At 41.2% G+C, this 14,954-nt stretch overlaps 1 protein-coding gene across 2 annotated transcripts in view; it reads left to right on the top strand.

The window, feature by feature from the left end:
* The first annotated feature begins 11,109 nt into the window (after positions 1 to 11,109).
* KLHDC10 (kelch domain containing 10) overlaps positions 11,110 to 14,954 on the top strand; it is a 60,438-nt gene continuing 56,593 nt past the window's right edge. Inside the window, exon 1 of one of the 2 annotated variants that reach the window (XM_060156687.1) lies at positions 11,110 to 11,271. In XM_060156687.1, coding sequence (XP_060012670.1) covers positions 11,196 to 11,271 — 76 coding nt within the window. In that variant the 5' untranslated portion in view covers positions 11,110 to 11,195. Of the gene's footprint in view, positions 11,368 to 14,954 lie in introns of both variants that reach the window. The other variant, XM_060156686.1, reaches the window with a different exon arrangement.

Genomic DNA, 14,954 nt, shown 5'->3' with positions numbered 1-14,954 from the left:
GCCCCCTGCATTGGGAACGTGGAGTCTTAACCATTGGACCACAGGGGAAATCCCATGATGAAAAATGTTTTTAATTGTTGGATTTGGGTGATAGACTCATGGGGGTTCATTATATTATTCTTTCTATTACTGAGTATTTTTGACAATGTCATAAAAAAGCAAAATATATAGCTGAAAATAATACATCCTCTAGAATGTACTCTCAATTTCTTTGGACCTTTCTTGCTTTGTAGTACTCGTTTGGCAAAACCTCAATCACAGTAGAGTTCAGCGTTCCACCACTCTGCTCCTGCACCCTGTCAGCTGAATACGGTTAAAGAAAAAATGCATGGCATTCTGACTTGTCTCTCTTTGTACTGTCGACCTCAAGTGGGCCCTTAATTCTGCCCAGTAATCATACTACATTTCCCTAGTGTACCTCCTCTCCTACTTTCATAGATGACTTTCATATTTCTCTCCTCAAATCTTCAGTGTCTCTTCGAATCCATCCTCCCTGTCTGCTGATGTCCTTGTTTCCTATTTCACTTAAAAAATTTAAGCAATCAGAAGAAAACTTCCACAAATTAACACCACCGCATCTACCCACTAGCATGTGGAATACTGAGAATTTTTTAAGTTCCCACATTCCCATGGTAGTAGCCAGAAATCAGAGCCAGTTTTTTTTTTTTTTTTTTTTTTTTTCTCCGTACGCGGGCCTCTCACTGTTGTGGCCTCTCCCATTGCGGAGCACAGGCTCCGGACGCTCAGGCTCAGCGGCCATGGCTCACAAGCCTAGCTGCTCCGCGGCATGTGGGATCTTCCGGGACCGGGGCACGAACCCGTGTCCCCTGCATCGGCAGGCGGACTCTCAACCACTGCGCCACCAGGGAAGCCCCAGAGCCAGTTTTAAGTTCAGTCTATTGATAACTCACCCCAGTGAACATGCTTTTGCAAGACCAGAGACAACCCATTGATTCTGAAAATCAGCCAATCACAGACTCATTTCAGTACACACACCTCCAAGTGCCAACCAATCAACAATATTCTCATGCAAGTTATCACTTCTGCAGAGAATGTCAACACACTTAGACCTCTGAAAGGTCACCAATCCCTGAACTCCCCACTTTCTCTAAATCCAATATAAGATTAGCAGTTTGGTCTTCTCTAAACATGTGCCTGACAAGTATGACTCTCACTGCCTATAGTAAGCAATAAATGCAGCTTTGTCTTTTCATTTCATATATTGAGTGGTTGTCTTATCCTCTGATAGTACTTTACCTTTCCTCCTGTTACTATAGATCAGTGGCTCTCAAATAGGTGCAGTTTTGCCTCCCAGGGGACATTTGGCAATTTCTAGAGACATTTTTGGTTATTACAGATGGGGTGATGGTAGAGGCTGATGTTGCTGCTAAACATCTTACAGTGCACAGGACAGCCCCTCACAACAAAGAATTAGCTCACCCAAAAATGTCAAACGTGTAGAGATTGAGAAAACTTGCTGTAGTCTGTGCTCCTACATAAGGCCAACCTTGTACACTCGGCCTAGTCCCCTCTTGCCTACTCAAGGACATTGCCCAGTGATTCTCCCCTCTACTGAACATTCACGTCAGCATTAAGATATTATTTCTCCCGTCTTCAAAATGAGACAAAACAAAAACCTCTGATTGCAGTTCCTCGTCCAGATACCACTCCATTGTTCTGCTCTTCTTTACAGCAAAACTCCTTGAAAAAAATTACCTATTCTCACTGATTCCAATATCTTCCATTCTCCCCCTCATTCCCTCTGCTTCAGCTACACTGGCCTCCTTACTAGGCCTTGAACTTACCAGATGTAGTCCTGCCTTGAGACATTTGCACTCCCTGTTCCCTCTGCCTGGAAGGCTCTTCCAGACACCCACGTGACTTTCTTCCTTGCCTCCTTCAATTCTTTGTGACTTCTTTATTCAAATGTCACCTTCTCAGTGAGACCTACCCACATCACTCTATAGACACTTGCAACTCCTCCCCTCCCAAAACAGACACCTGGAATTCCTCTTCCACTTACCCTGCTCTGTTCTTCTCTATAGTGCTTATCTTCTTATAGCATATGTAATTTTCTTATTATATTTACTTCTGTCTTTCCCCATCCCCACTAGAGTATAATCTTTATAATTCTCACAAGAGTAGGAGTTTTTGTGGGTTTTTGTTGTTGTTCATTGCTGTATTCCCATTGTTTACAACAGTGCCTGGACCAGAGTACTCAATTAATAATTGTTAAGTAAATGTATGTTAACCTTCTAAAGGATTTAGACTTTATCCTAAAAGCCAAATGTAGCCATTGAAAGACTTTAAGCAACAAAGTAGCATGCACAGTTGTGCATTTTGGGAAAAATCACTCTGAAGACTAGGTGATGAATGGATTGGAGCCAAGAGAGGATACAGAAAGACCATTAGGGTGTTGCTAAAGAAACCCCAGCAAAAGATGATGATGGGCAAAAAAAAAAAAAAAAAAAAAAGATGATGATGGGCAAAGATAGCTGAAAGTGGGCAGATTCAAGGTACATTTTGGAGCTAGAAACAACAGGACGTGGTGATGGGTTATACATAGCATATGAGGAAATAGATTTCAAGGAGGACTCCAAGATTTTGGGCTGAACAAGTATGTGTGTATATATATACATATATATATACGCATATATATATGTATGTATATATACACACACACATATATGTTTACATATTTACATGTGTATTTCCACACATACATATATATGTATATTTGTGTGCATGTTTGTGTATGGCAGACATTTTGTCTTTTTTCTATAATTTCCCAGTGCCTGGACATAATAGATGCTCAGAAAATGCCAATTTTAAGTCATGAGTCAATAAATACTTTTGAAACTTACAATTGTCAAAGAGTCACTTGGAAAATGTGATGTGGAAGAAAGAGTTTTAGAATCAGAGATGGCCCCTCCTCCCACTTCCATCACTCACCTTGTGACCTTGTGTTTGAGGGACCTGTGGTTATGAGATTAAATGGGATAACGTCTATGAAAGTGGTTGGCACATATCAGTAGGTTCTTGGTAAGTCCTAGTTTTCTTCTCAAGCATTTTAGTATAGGTGGTGGAGGCAGTGATGCACCACCCAGATCCCCCTTCAGGAATGAGGAACTATTTCCTCCAGCCACTGGGAGTACCACCAACAGGAAACCCTTGGCTATCAGTTCCCTTAGGAGTTATTGACTGGAGAGGGCCATTTTGCCTGAGGTCGCCACCCCGCTTTCTCAAGGATATCCTTCATCCAGTGATTGATCAAGACAGAGGTATAAAAGGCCTAGCCCCTTGCCCCAACTCTGGACAATGCTAAAGGGCCATTAGCTTTAGAGTTTCCAGTAGGGTCTCCTGGGGCCTTCCTTGAGACTGCATCACAGTCCAGCCTCTCCACCTGCCCAATCCTGCTTCCTTCCCCTCCTTTCCATGGTCTTGGTCCCATGTGCCCTCCCCCAAAACTTTCATCATGTTAATCGCCCTCTCAGGGTCACCTTATCCATTTTGTTTGTCCCTGTGAAGCAGACAGCTCTGCTGATAGCTCCAGTTGTCAGACTGTCTTTATTGTGTTTTTTTTCAGGTGAGAATATAAAAAAATGTATGTGGATAAGCTTTTTATGCTATGTAGGACCTCTCCTCTTAAGTCAAACATACGATGTTTGCTAGTATAATCCCTTCATGAAGTAGAAAAATTATCAAACAGCAAAATTTATATTTGTAGTGAAAATTTAGTTTCTATAAAACATGATACTTAATAGGCTTTTAATTGGGCACACATTTATCAAACATTTTGAATTCTTATGGGCTACTTTTTATTGATATATAACTAAAATAACATAAAATTCACCCTTTAATAAAGTGTACCTGTCAGTGACTTTTAGGATATTCACAGGTTTGTGCGACCATTATCACTATCCGATTCCAGGACATTTCATCACTTCAAAAAGAAACCCTGTCTGTACCCATTAGCAGTCACTCTCCATTCCTCCCTTCCCCCAGCCCTTGGCAACCACTAATCTTTTAATCACTATGGATTTGCCTGTTCTGAACATTTCATATAAATGGAGTCATACAATATGTGGCTTTTTGTGTCTGGCTGCTTTCACTGAGCACGATGTTTTCAAGGTTCATCTATGTTGTAGCATGTATTTGTACTTCATTCTTTTTCATGACTGAATAATATCACATTGTATGGATATATCATATTTTGTTTATCTTTTCATCTGTTGATGGACATTTGGGTTGTTTACACTTTTGGGCTATTGTGAATAATGCTGCTATGAATGTGTACAAGTTTTTTGTGTAGACATATGTTTTCAGTTCTCTTACATATAAATCAAGGAGTAAAATTTCTGGGTCATATAGTAACTATGTTGTTTTTTGTTTTTTGGGTTTTTTTTGACCGTGCTGCGTGGCATGTGGGATCACAGTTCCCAGGCCAGGGGTCGAACCCACGCCCCCTGCATTGGAGGTGTGGAGTCTTAACCACTGGACCACCAGGGAAGCCCAGTAACTCTATGTTTCACTCTCAAACTATTTTCCAAAGTGGCTGTACCATTTTACAATCCCATTAGCAATGTATGAGTGTTCTAAACTCTCTGCATCCTCACTGATATTTATTATTGTCTATCTTTCTGATTTTAGATATCCTAGGGAATGTGGAGTGGTATCTCAGGTGTTTTTTTTTTTATTTATTTATTTTTGGCTGTGTTGGGTCTTTGTTGCTGCCCGTGGGCTTTCTCTAGTTGCGTCGAGTGGGGACTCCTCTTCGTTGTTGTGCGCGGGCTTCTCATTGAGGTGGCTTCTCTTGTTGCAGAACACGGGCTCTAGGCGCGCGAGCTTCAGTAGTTGTGGTGCGTGGGTTCTAGAGCACAGGCTCAGTAGTTATGGTGCATGGGCTTCGTAGCTCCGCGGCATGTGGGATCTTCCCGGACCAGGGCTCGAACCCGTGTCCCCTGCATTGGCAGACGGATTCTTAACCACTGTGCCACCAGGGAAGCCCCTCAGGTGGTTTTGATTTGCATTTCCCTAATGACTAATGATGTTGAACGTCTTTTCATGTGCTTATTGGCCATTTGTATACCTCCTTTGGAGAAATGTCTATTCAAATCCTTTGCCCATTTTTAAATTGGGTTTTTTTTGTTGTTGTTGCTGAGTTTTAGGAGTTCTTTATGTATTCTTGATATTAAACCCTTATCAAATGTATGATTTGCAAATATGTTCTTCTATTCTGTAGGTTGTCTTTTCACTTTTCTGATAATGTCCTTTGATTCATAAAATTTTAAAATTTTGATGAAATCCTATTTATCTATTTTTTCTTTTGTTGCTCATGCTTTTGGTGTCATATCTGAGAATCTATTGCCAAATCCAAGATAATGAAGATTCACCTCTATGTTTTCTTCTAATAGTTTTATGGTTTTAGCACTTATATGTAGGTCATTGATACACTGAGGATTAATTTTTATATATGGTGTGAGTTAGGGGTCTAGCTTCATTCTGGAAATCCAGTTATTGCAGCACCATTTGTTGAAGAGATTATTTCCCCATTCAATGTACTTGACACACATGTCAAAAGTTCATTGGCCAGGGCTTCCCCGGTGGCGCAGTGGTTGAGAGTCCACTTGCCGATGCAGGGGACACAGGTTCGTGCCCCGGTCCGGGAGGATCCCACATTCCGCGGAGCGGCTGGGCCCGTGAGCCATGGCCGCTGGGCCTGCGCGTCAGGAGCCTGTGCTCTGCAACGCGAGAGGCCACAGCAGTGAGAGGCCCGCGTACCGAAAAAAAAAAAAAAAAAAAAAGTTGGCATGCTATAAAGCACAGGAAGCTCAGCTCGGTGCTCTGCTTCAACCTAGATAGGTGGGATGGGGGGTGTGGGGTGGGAGGGAGGTCCAAGAGGGAGGAGATATAGTATACATATAGCTGATTCACTTCATTGTACAGCAGAAACTAACACAACATTATAAAGCAACTATACTCCAATAAAAAAAAATTTGGCTTATTCTAATCAAAATGCAAACAAGGCTCAAACACTACGTTTGGTTGATATGTCTCTTAAAACTCTGTTAATCTGTGGGTTTCCTTTTTCTCCTTCTCCTTGAAATGTAATGGTGAAGAAAACAGGCTATTTGTTCTGTAGAGTTTTCCACATTATATATTTTCCAGGTTACATCCCTAAGATATCATTTAACATATTCTCTGTCCTTTTATTTCCTGTGAACTGGTAGTTAGAGCTAAAACTTTGACTTTATTCAGATTCTGGGTTTTTTTTGTTTTTTTTTTTGTAAGAATACTTCATCGACATAATGTCTGCTGGTTTCTTTTTGCTGTGCTAGCAGCCATTGATTATCATTGCTTAGATCTATTATGTCATTAGGGGTTACCACCCTCGCATTTTGTTTTTGTGTTATTTCATTTTGTTTTTTATGACATTGACTTATTGGCAAGATCAGTCTAGCTATTATGGAGACTGTCCCTCTGGATTTGTTAGATCATTTCACATGCCTTTGTCCCCTGAAAGTTCCTATAAACTGGACATTAGCACTTATATCTTCATTAATTCAAGTTAATGTTTTTGGCATAATTACTCCATAGGTGATATTGTGTACTTCATATTATATCATGTTAGTGGGTATATATTGTCTGCATGCACTTATTTTGAAGGCCCCTCTCCAAAGCATGTTGATACCCATCAGTGTACCCACACTGCATGTTAAAAATCAGCTGTAACCTTTTTAAAAGGATTTAAAAAAAAATTTATTTATTTATTTACTTTTGGCTGCATTGGGTCTTCATTGCTGCGCAAGGGCTTTCTCTAGTTGCGTCAAGCGGGGGCTACTCTTCGTTGTGGTGCGCAGTCTTCTCATTGTGGTGGCTTCTCTTGTTGTGGAGCACGGCCTTTAGGCACGCGGGCTTCAATAGTTGTGGCTTGCGGGCTCTAGAGTGCAGGCTCAGTAGTTGTGGCGCATGGGTTTAGTTGCTCCGCAGCATGTGGAATCTTCCTGGACCAGGGCTCGAACCCGTGTCCCCTGCATTGGCAGACAGATTCTTAACCACTGGGCCACCAGGAAGTCCTAAAAGGCTTTTAAAATAATTTAATAATTTTAAATTTAGTTCAGAATAAATCTTTCATTTTGTTCTTGGAATTTAAAATGGTTATATATTTATGTAACTATATGAGATGGTTTTCAGTTGATTGGTTAATATCATCTTATTTTTGTAGATTTTTTTCCTTCTTATTATGAAGAATTTTTAACATATACAAAGGTGGGCTAGCTCCCCATCCACTTCTCCCTCCTTACCAAAAGGATTGATAAAGATTGTGTTATCAAAAATTGTTTTTAATGAGATATAATTCATGTACCATAAAATTCACTTTTCCAAGTGTACAATTCAGTGGTTTTTAATATATTCACAAAATTGTGTAACCATCACCACTATCTAATTTCAGAATATTTTCGTCACCCTAAAAAGAATCCCTGGGCTTCCCTGGTGGTGCAGTGGTTGAGGGTCTGCCTGCTGATGCAGGGGACACGGGTTCGTGCCGCGGTCCGGGAAGATCCCACATGCGGCGGAGCGGCTGGGCCCGTGAGCCATGGCCGCTGAGCCTGCGCATCTGGAGCCTGTGCTCTGCAGCAGGAGAGGCCACAGCAGTGAGAGACCCACGTACCGCACACACAGAAAAAGAATCCCTGTACTCCTCCTTCTCTCCCCCAGCTCCTGGCAACCACCAATCTCCTTCTCTATGGATTTGTCTATTCTGGACATTTTTGAATAAACAGAATCATATAATATGTGGTCTTTTGTGATTGGCTTCTTTCACGTAGCATAATTTTTCAACATTTATCCATGTATCAGTATTCCACTTTTTTATTGCCAAATAATATTCCGTTGTATGGACATACCATATTTTGTTTATTCGTCAGCCCATGGACATTTGGGTTTTTTCTATTTTTGGGCTGTTGTGAATAATACTGCTATAAGCAGCAATGTACACATCTTTGTGTGGACGTATGTTTTCATTTCTCTTGGGTATACACTTAGGAGTGGAATTGCTGGTTCCTATATTATTTTGAAGCAAATAAGTGACTTATATAATTTTATCCACACATATTTCAGTATGTATATCTAAAAGATAAGGACTCTTGGGGAGTTCCCTGGTCCAGTGGTTAGGACTTGGTGCTTTCACTGTCATGGCTGGGGTTCAATCCCTGGTCGGGGAACTAAGATTCCACAAGCCATGTGGCATGGCCAAAAAAAAAAAGAAAAGAAAAGGATTCTTGTTAACATAGCCACAATAATATTATTCCACCTAAAAATTAACAATTCTTTATGCCATAAAATATTCAGTGTTCAGATTTCTAGTGGTCTCATCCATGCTTTTTGCCCCAGTTTTTATGAATCAGTATTCACATAAGGCTTACTATTGCACCCTAGGGGTCTTCCCAGGACAGACCCCCCTGACCCCCACACCATGTCCTCTGCCTGCTGCTTGTTTGTAGAAAAGCTTTAGTCTCTCAGGCCTCCCCTAAGTCACAAAAGGCTGGCTCAAGAGTTAATATCTGGAAGAATGTGAACATGTAACAAAAGATAGCAGTTGGGCCAGGAGAACTGGTGACAACTTAAACAATAGATCAGCCATATAGTGTAGTCACAGAACCTTTAGTTCCTCCCTGAAGGACATAGACGACAGTGTCTGATGTGCATTCCTGAGTTGTTTTACAGATACTGTAAACCCCACCAGATGGAAGAAGCTAACTGCATGATGACCATGAACACTTAGCCCCCAGACAGGCTGGAGCCTGAAGACTGATGATGTTAACCCCTGTGACATCCCCCTGTTACCTCACCATCAACCAATCAGAGAATTATGCACAAGCTGATCACACACCCTGTGACTCTCCCTCACCTTGCCTTTAAAAACCCTTATCTAAAATCCATCTGGGAGTTCAGGTCTTTTGAGCATTAGCTGCCCCTACTCCTTGTTCGGCATCTGCAGTAAACGCTGCACATTCCTTCCTTGGCTTTACTGTGCATGGGTGAGTGGACCCAAGTTTGGTTTGGTAATGCTACTAAAGAGTGAATGTTATTGCAATTCGTTGGTATACCTCTTAAGTTGCTCTCTTTTAAAACAGCTTTATTGAGATATAATTCACATAACATATAATTTACTGATTTAAGATGAAGTCAGTGTTGTTTCATCTATCTCACCATCCACTCCTCCCATGTTATTTAAATTTTTTTGAGATATAATTCACATAACATAAAATTCTCCCTTTTCAAGTGTACAATTCAGTGGTTTTTAATATGTTAACAAAGTTGTGTAACCAATGCCAGTCAAGATTTTTAATATATTCACAGAGTTATACAATCATCACAAGTCTCTTTTTAATCTATAGATTTTATTTCCCTTCAAATCTTTTTCCTCTGGAATTTTTGTTGAAGAAATTTGCTTGTTTATCCTGTAGAATATCCATAGTCTGGATTTTGCTTTTTGCATCTCTGTAGTATTTTTTAATGTTCCTCTGTCCTCCATATTTCCTATAAATTGGTGGTTAGATATAGACCTCTGATGGGATTCAGGTTCAATTTTTTTCCTACAAGACTACTTCATAGTCATGTTTACATTCTAGAGGCATGTATGTTTCAACTTTCTTTTTGTGATAACAGCACTGGTTGATGCTCAGTGGGTTGATCTCTGAATTCATTAGAGATTGCAAAATGGTGATAGTCTATCACTCATTATTTATTACTTGGAATACTCCTATAAAAAGAAAATTTTCTTCATCTATTATTTGGTTAATGCTACAGTTTCTTTATAAAAATTAATATTGATTAATTTTGATTTTCATATTTTAGAGCCATAGACTTTTTTTTTCAGGTCTCAAACATTTTTGTAAGCAGTGCTTTCTAATGCTTCATGGGTAAAATACCTGCTCACAGGGCCTGAAAGTAGCAAAATAAGGAGGCGGGGCCAGTGGGACATGAAATTTGCACCAAGAGGATACGCATCCTCAGCTCCAGCAGATTTTCTTTTTTCTTTTCATCACGTAAGGTTCTCCTACATGAAACGTCACGCAAAAAAAAAAAAAAAAAAAAAATCCACCAGATCTAAGAATCTTGAAAAGTTTTGTTTCCCTTGAGGAATTAATATGGTTTTCCCTTACCACTCATAAACGTCAGTGAACAATCTATTTTCCCACTTTGCACTGTGCCCAGTAAGTTCAAAGCCAAATTTTCTGTTTAATTTTGGAACAATAGGAATTCCTGATCTGTACATCTACATTTTTCTTTGATCTTGATCCTCCGTACCTGTTCCTGTCTTCCACCTAATTCAAATTTTCTATGAGCAAAAAGGAATTTGAACAAAAACATTTACATAGCCATCAGTCATCTATGAAAGAACATTTTTCTTGGGACTCTTAATTCACTGCTGGGTGTTATTTTAACAATCCTTCTAACGTAATAAGCCTGAAACGGCTTCTCATTGGGGTCTTAATTTGTAGTCTATGATTACTGGTGAGCTTGAACATCTTCCCATGTTTGTTAACCAGGTTTAAAACTGTTTGCCTGGGACGTGGCTTATATTGAATTAGGGAGGAGTTCCGCCAGTCGACTGAAAGACAAATGAAACCTCATTCTTACAGTTAAGCTTTGACTCCGTCCCCTGTTTTTTTCCCCTCGAAGAGAGCTCTTTGTGTAGTGTGGGAAAGGGATCTCAACCTGTAAAGCTGGCAGAACACAGTACTGCCTCAAAATATCTGTATTATGTGCGCGTCCCGTTCCTGAATCCTGACACGCCTGGAGTCGCCACTGGGACTGTCTGCAGGCGTGGCCTCTCTCACTCGGCCTTCGATTGGCTCGCCTGATCCCGCAGGAGTCACCACGACGCGGTCTTGCTTAGCGCGGTGGATGCGAGTGATGAGTGGCTGCTTCTGCCTTTCTCTCCCCCCACTTTTTTTTTAGCCATAGCTATGGTTACCACGTCTCTCCCCGCCTCCCTCCACCTACCAAGAAGACGACTGGCCATTGGTTCTCTGTCACCAAGTCCGTCAGTCATTGGCCGCTGGTGAGACAGGGCGCTCCCCCTTCCCCTGTCTCCCGGGTCTCTTGAGGAGCCCAGGAAGGAGCCTCAGCTAGTGCCGCCGGGCCACGGGCTGCCGCGATCGGATTGCAGCCGTCGTTAGCGGGTCATGTCGGCCGCCCAGGGCTGGGACAGGAACCGCCGGAGGGGAGGAGGCGCCGCAGGCGGTGGCGGCGGCGGCGGAGGTAGCGGGGCCGGCGGGGGCAGTGGGGGCAGCGGGGGTCGGGGGACCGGCCAGCTCAACCGCTTCGTGCAACTCTCCGGGCGGCCGCACCTGCCAGGTGAGTCGTAGGGCACGATCCTGACAGCTCGCGGGCGCGGCGGGAAGGTGATTGCTACCTTTCCTTTTCTCCCTGTCTTTCTTTTCCTTGGGAGGAGGAAAGGCAGGCCCCACGCATAGCAAAGCGACTGGGGCTTAGAGAAAAGGAAAGGTGTCTTTGAGGTCGGGGAGGGAACAGGAACACAGCGGAAAATAAAAAGTATTTTTGCTCTGTTGAAAGGTCTGTGCTGAGAGTTGTGTTTTCTTTTCAAAGGAGAGGCCGCTGTCTCATTGACATTCTCAGATGTTTCGCTTACTCGATTCCCAGTCTCGTCCTCTTCCGCAGTTTGATCTTGTAAAAGAAAGACATTGGCGCCTAGCTGTGGGAAATATTTTTAAGGAGAGAAAAGGGAAGAGCATCCCAAAGAGTGATTTTTGTAAAAAAAAAAACCACCTCGAGTGTGTAAGAGTTAGGCATTCTGAAACAAGAAAGGAGGAGGAAGTGGGGTGGGTGGGAGGTGGGTGGGAAACAGAACCAAGAGAATTAGGGAAAACTAGTTGAATTATTAATATTTTGGAAGGTACAGAGACAGAATAGATAGTGTGTATGGATTTTAATGGGAGAAAATGAAGATCAGGAATATACTCAGTGACAAAATTATGCAGTGTCTACCATATGAAAACAGCTGATTGAGAACTGGAAAAATGTACCCAGTGTGATTATTTCACGTTTTTGCCTACGATTTCCTATCCTTGTGTCCTTGTGTTCAAATGACTTGAAAGACAGACAAATCAAATCGATGTGTGTGTGCAGCAAATTTAAAGAACTACATTTGTAAGTGAATATTCAGTATAGTAGAATAAAGGTGTACTGCCCAGAATGTCAGGTATTATATTGGGCAAGCTTATTTTTACCATGACGAGAACTATCAAGAATGTGTGTTAATCTTTCACCATGTTTTTTGTGAATAAGATTGAAGTTGATTTTACCAGTGATATATTTGTTTAGTTGATGAGTTTTGAGAATATGAGGGTTTTTGAATTGTGTTTACTACCATGCCTTGTACTTCCAAGTAGTAAAAAATTATTATTTGATTAATTTGAAGATAAAGAGAATTTTGCATATTCAATGAGACAATTGCTTGTGTTTGTGATAAGGTTATTGATGTATACTAGAAATGCACCATTTATATGTGCCATTAAAATTAACAGTGAAGCAGTTTTAGTCAAATATATAATACACCAAGAGTTGGATTTGAGATGATAGTATCAGACTGGGTATTCTTAAAATTGCTAAATATATGCTCTTTAACATGAAAAAAAGGAGAAATCTTTTTTTCTTACCCCAAATTAATAGCAAAAAATTTCATTTTTGTGTATTGACAGGTTAGAAGATAAATCTGTTACCAAAGACTATAACCAGTTTGTCCTCTACTACTGCAATCTTAGGTCTTTGATCTTAGATTAATTATACCATATAGGCATTCATATAGGCTCGAAGAAACTGGTTGGTGCACTTCCTCACTGCCACCACCTGATGGCAGTGGAGGCCATAATTTCTGAAAAGGGGGTTAGGTGTGGAGCTATCTCTGCATTCTCTTAGCACACAAGGCCAAGAACACCCATTTGCCCAGAGGTAAAGATAAATGTGTTTAAACTGTGAAAATTCATGCACTGGAACCATCAGCTCTTCTTTTCTGCTTTCTTTTCTCCTTGACTGGCACTTAATTCTTCCTTTCCCAAGTAGGAAGCCTCTGTCTTCTCTTCACTCTCAGAATTAAGAACATCTGATGTTTAAGTATATACTTTGAAATTCTTTCACACCAATTCTTTATTTTTACAAGTATTGCAGTTTAAGCCTTACCTCTCCCCTTGATTGAAAGATTTTATTTTGATATGTTTAAAAAGATTTTAGGTGATGGGGAGGGGTAGAAATCTCTAGGCCTGTTTTATGGTTGACCATGGAGGTTAAAAAATAATAAGTTTTTGAGCTAACTTTCTCCCGCCTTTGAATTCTAATCCCATTTTCCATTTTTCATCCTTCTCTAGCAAGATTTTCAGATACTGGGCACTCAGAACCCTTTCTTACTTTTTTGCACATCTACCCTCTCTCTAGCCCCCAAAGAAACAAAACAATAAAATCAAAACAACCTGGTCTTGGAGTGTTCTCTCTTTCAGTGATAGCATCTTTATTCCTGCAGTTATACACACCTGAAACTTGGGCATCCTCCTTAAGGGTTTCCTCTTCCTTGCATTTCAGGTGTAATCAGTCACCAAGTCCTATTTATTTTATTTGTGGCAGTCCATGCTGCCATCATCCCTGATTTAGGTCTCCTGCACCAGCTTTCTAAGCAGTCTTCCTGCTTCTACTCTTACCCTGCAGTGTGTACAGCACACTAATCTTTTGCAAGCACAAGTCTGTTCTCATCTCAGCTTACAACCCTTTACTAGCTTTTCATCGCTCTTAAGATGAGGCAAAAGTCCTTAACATGGCCCAAAAGCCACCGCATGGTCTGGCCCCTCTATAGCTCTCCAGATAACCCTACATCATGTTGTCTTGCTCTTTGATCTTTTTCTGCCTCCTTAGATCATGCTCCCTTCTGCCACAGTGCCATTGTACTTACTATTCCATCATCCAGCAACCCTCTTACTCCTCCTGTTCTTTTTTTTTTTTTTTTTGCGGTACGCTGGCCTCTCACTGTTGTGGCCTCTCCCGTTGCAGAGGACAGGCTCCGGACGCGCAGGCTCAGCAGCCATGGCTCACGGGCCCAGCCGCTCCGCGGCATGTGGGATCTTCCCGGACCAGGGCACGAACCCGTGTCCCCTGCATCGGCAGGCGGACTCTCAACCACTGTGCCACCAGGGAAGCCCTCTCCTGTTCTTTTTTTAAACTTATTTTCCGTTGGATCTCAGCTTGATCACACTGTTTTTCAGGGAAGTCTTCTCTGACCTTCTATTTGTTCTTTTCTCCCTATACACACTCATGCTATCATGTGGTTCTCCTTGGGCATGTATTACCATTTGTGTGTGATTCCTTGATATGCATGATTTACTACTCTTTATATATACACATATACATCAAATATATATGTATATATACATGTATACATACACACACATATATATTCTTAAATTCTAAATTAATACATTGGCATTATGTGTAAGCAACTAAGTTCTTGTGAATGTGATTGGTTAGTGTGGTTCAATTCCCTGTAGCCCCATTGACTCTGGACAAATGGATACAATCAATTTCTTAAACATAAAAATAGTGGACTAGACTCTGCATCCACGGTGACAGCACAAATAATGTTTCGTGAAACCTTGTTTGAGCAGCTTCTTACTTTTTTTCTGTCTCCTAAAATACAGTAGTGATTATGTGTTTGCCCCATAGGCCAAGAAATTCATAGCTTCTTAGTCCTGGATTTCTCCTAACTCATAATCTCCATATACACAGTAAAGAACAGGGACAGTGCTCTCTGTAGAATAAGTATGCAGGTGTAGAGCTCAGGGGCAAGGAGATCATGGGGACAATGAACCCACATTACTATTGTGATTTAACTGTGTGAATTTGAGTAAATGCCATGTGTTTCTTGGGGAAACAGTTAAACA

The sequence above is a fragment of the Lagenorhynchus albirostris genome, chromosome 8, assembly GCF_949774975.1.
Source record: "Lagenorhynchus albirostris chromosome 8, mLagAlb1.1, whole genome shotgun sequence".
Classification (NCBI taxonomy): Eukaryota; Metazoa; Chordata; class Mammalia; order Artiodactyla; family Delphinidae; genus Lagenorhynchus; species Lagenorhynchus albirostris.
The sequence above is the reverse complement of the archived record's forward strand: the minus strand, read 5'-3'. Positions and strand labels throughout refer to the sequence as shown.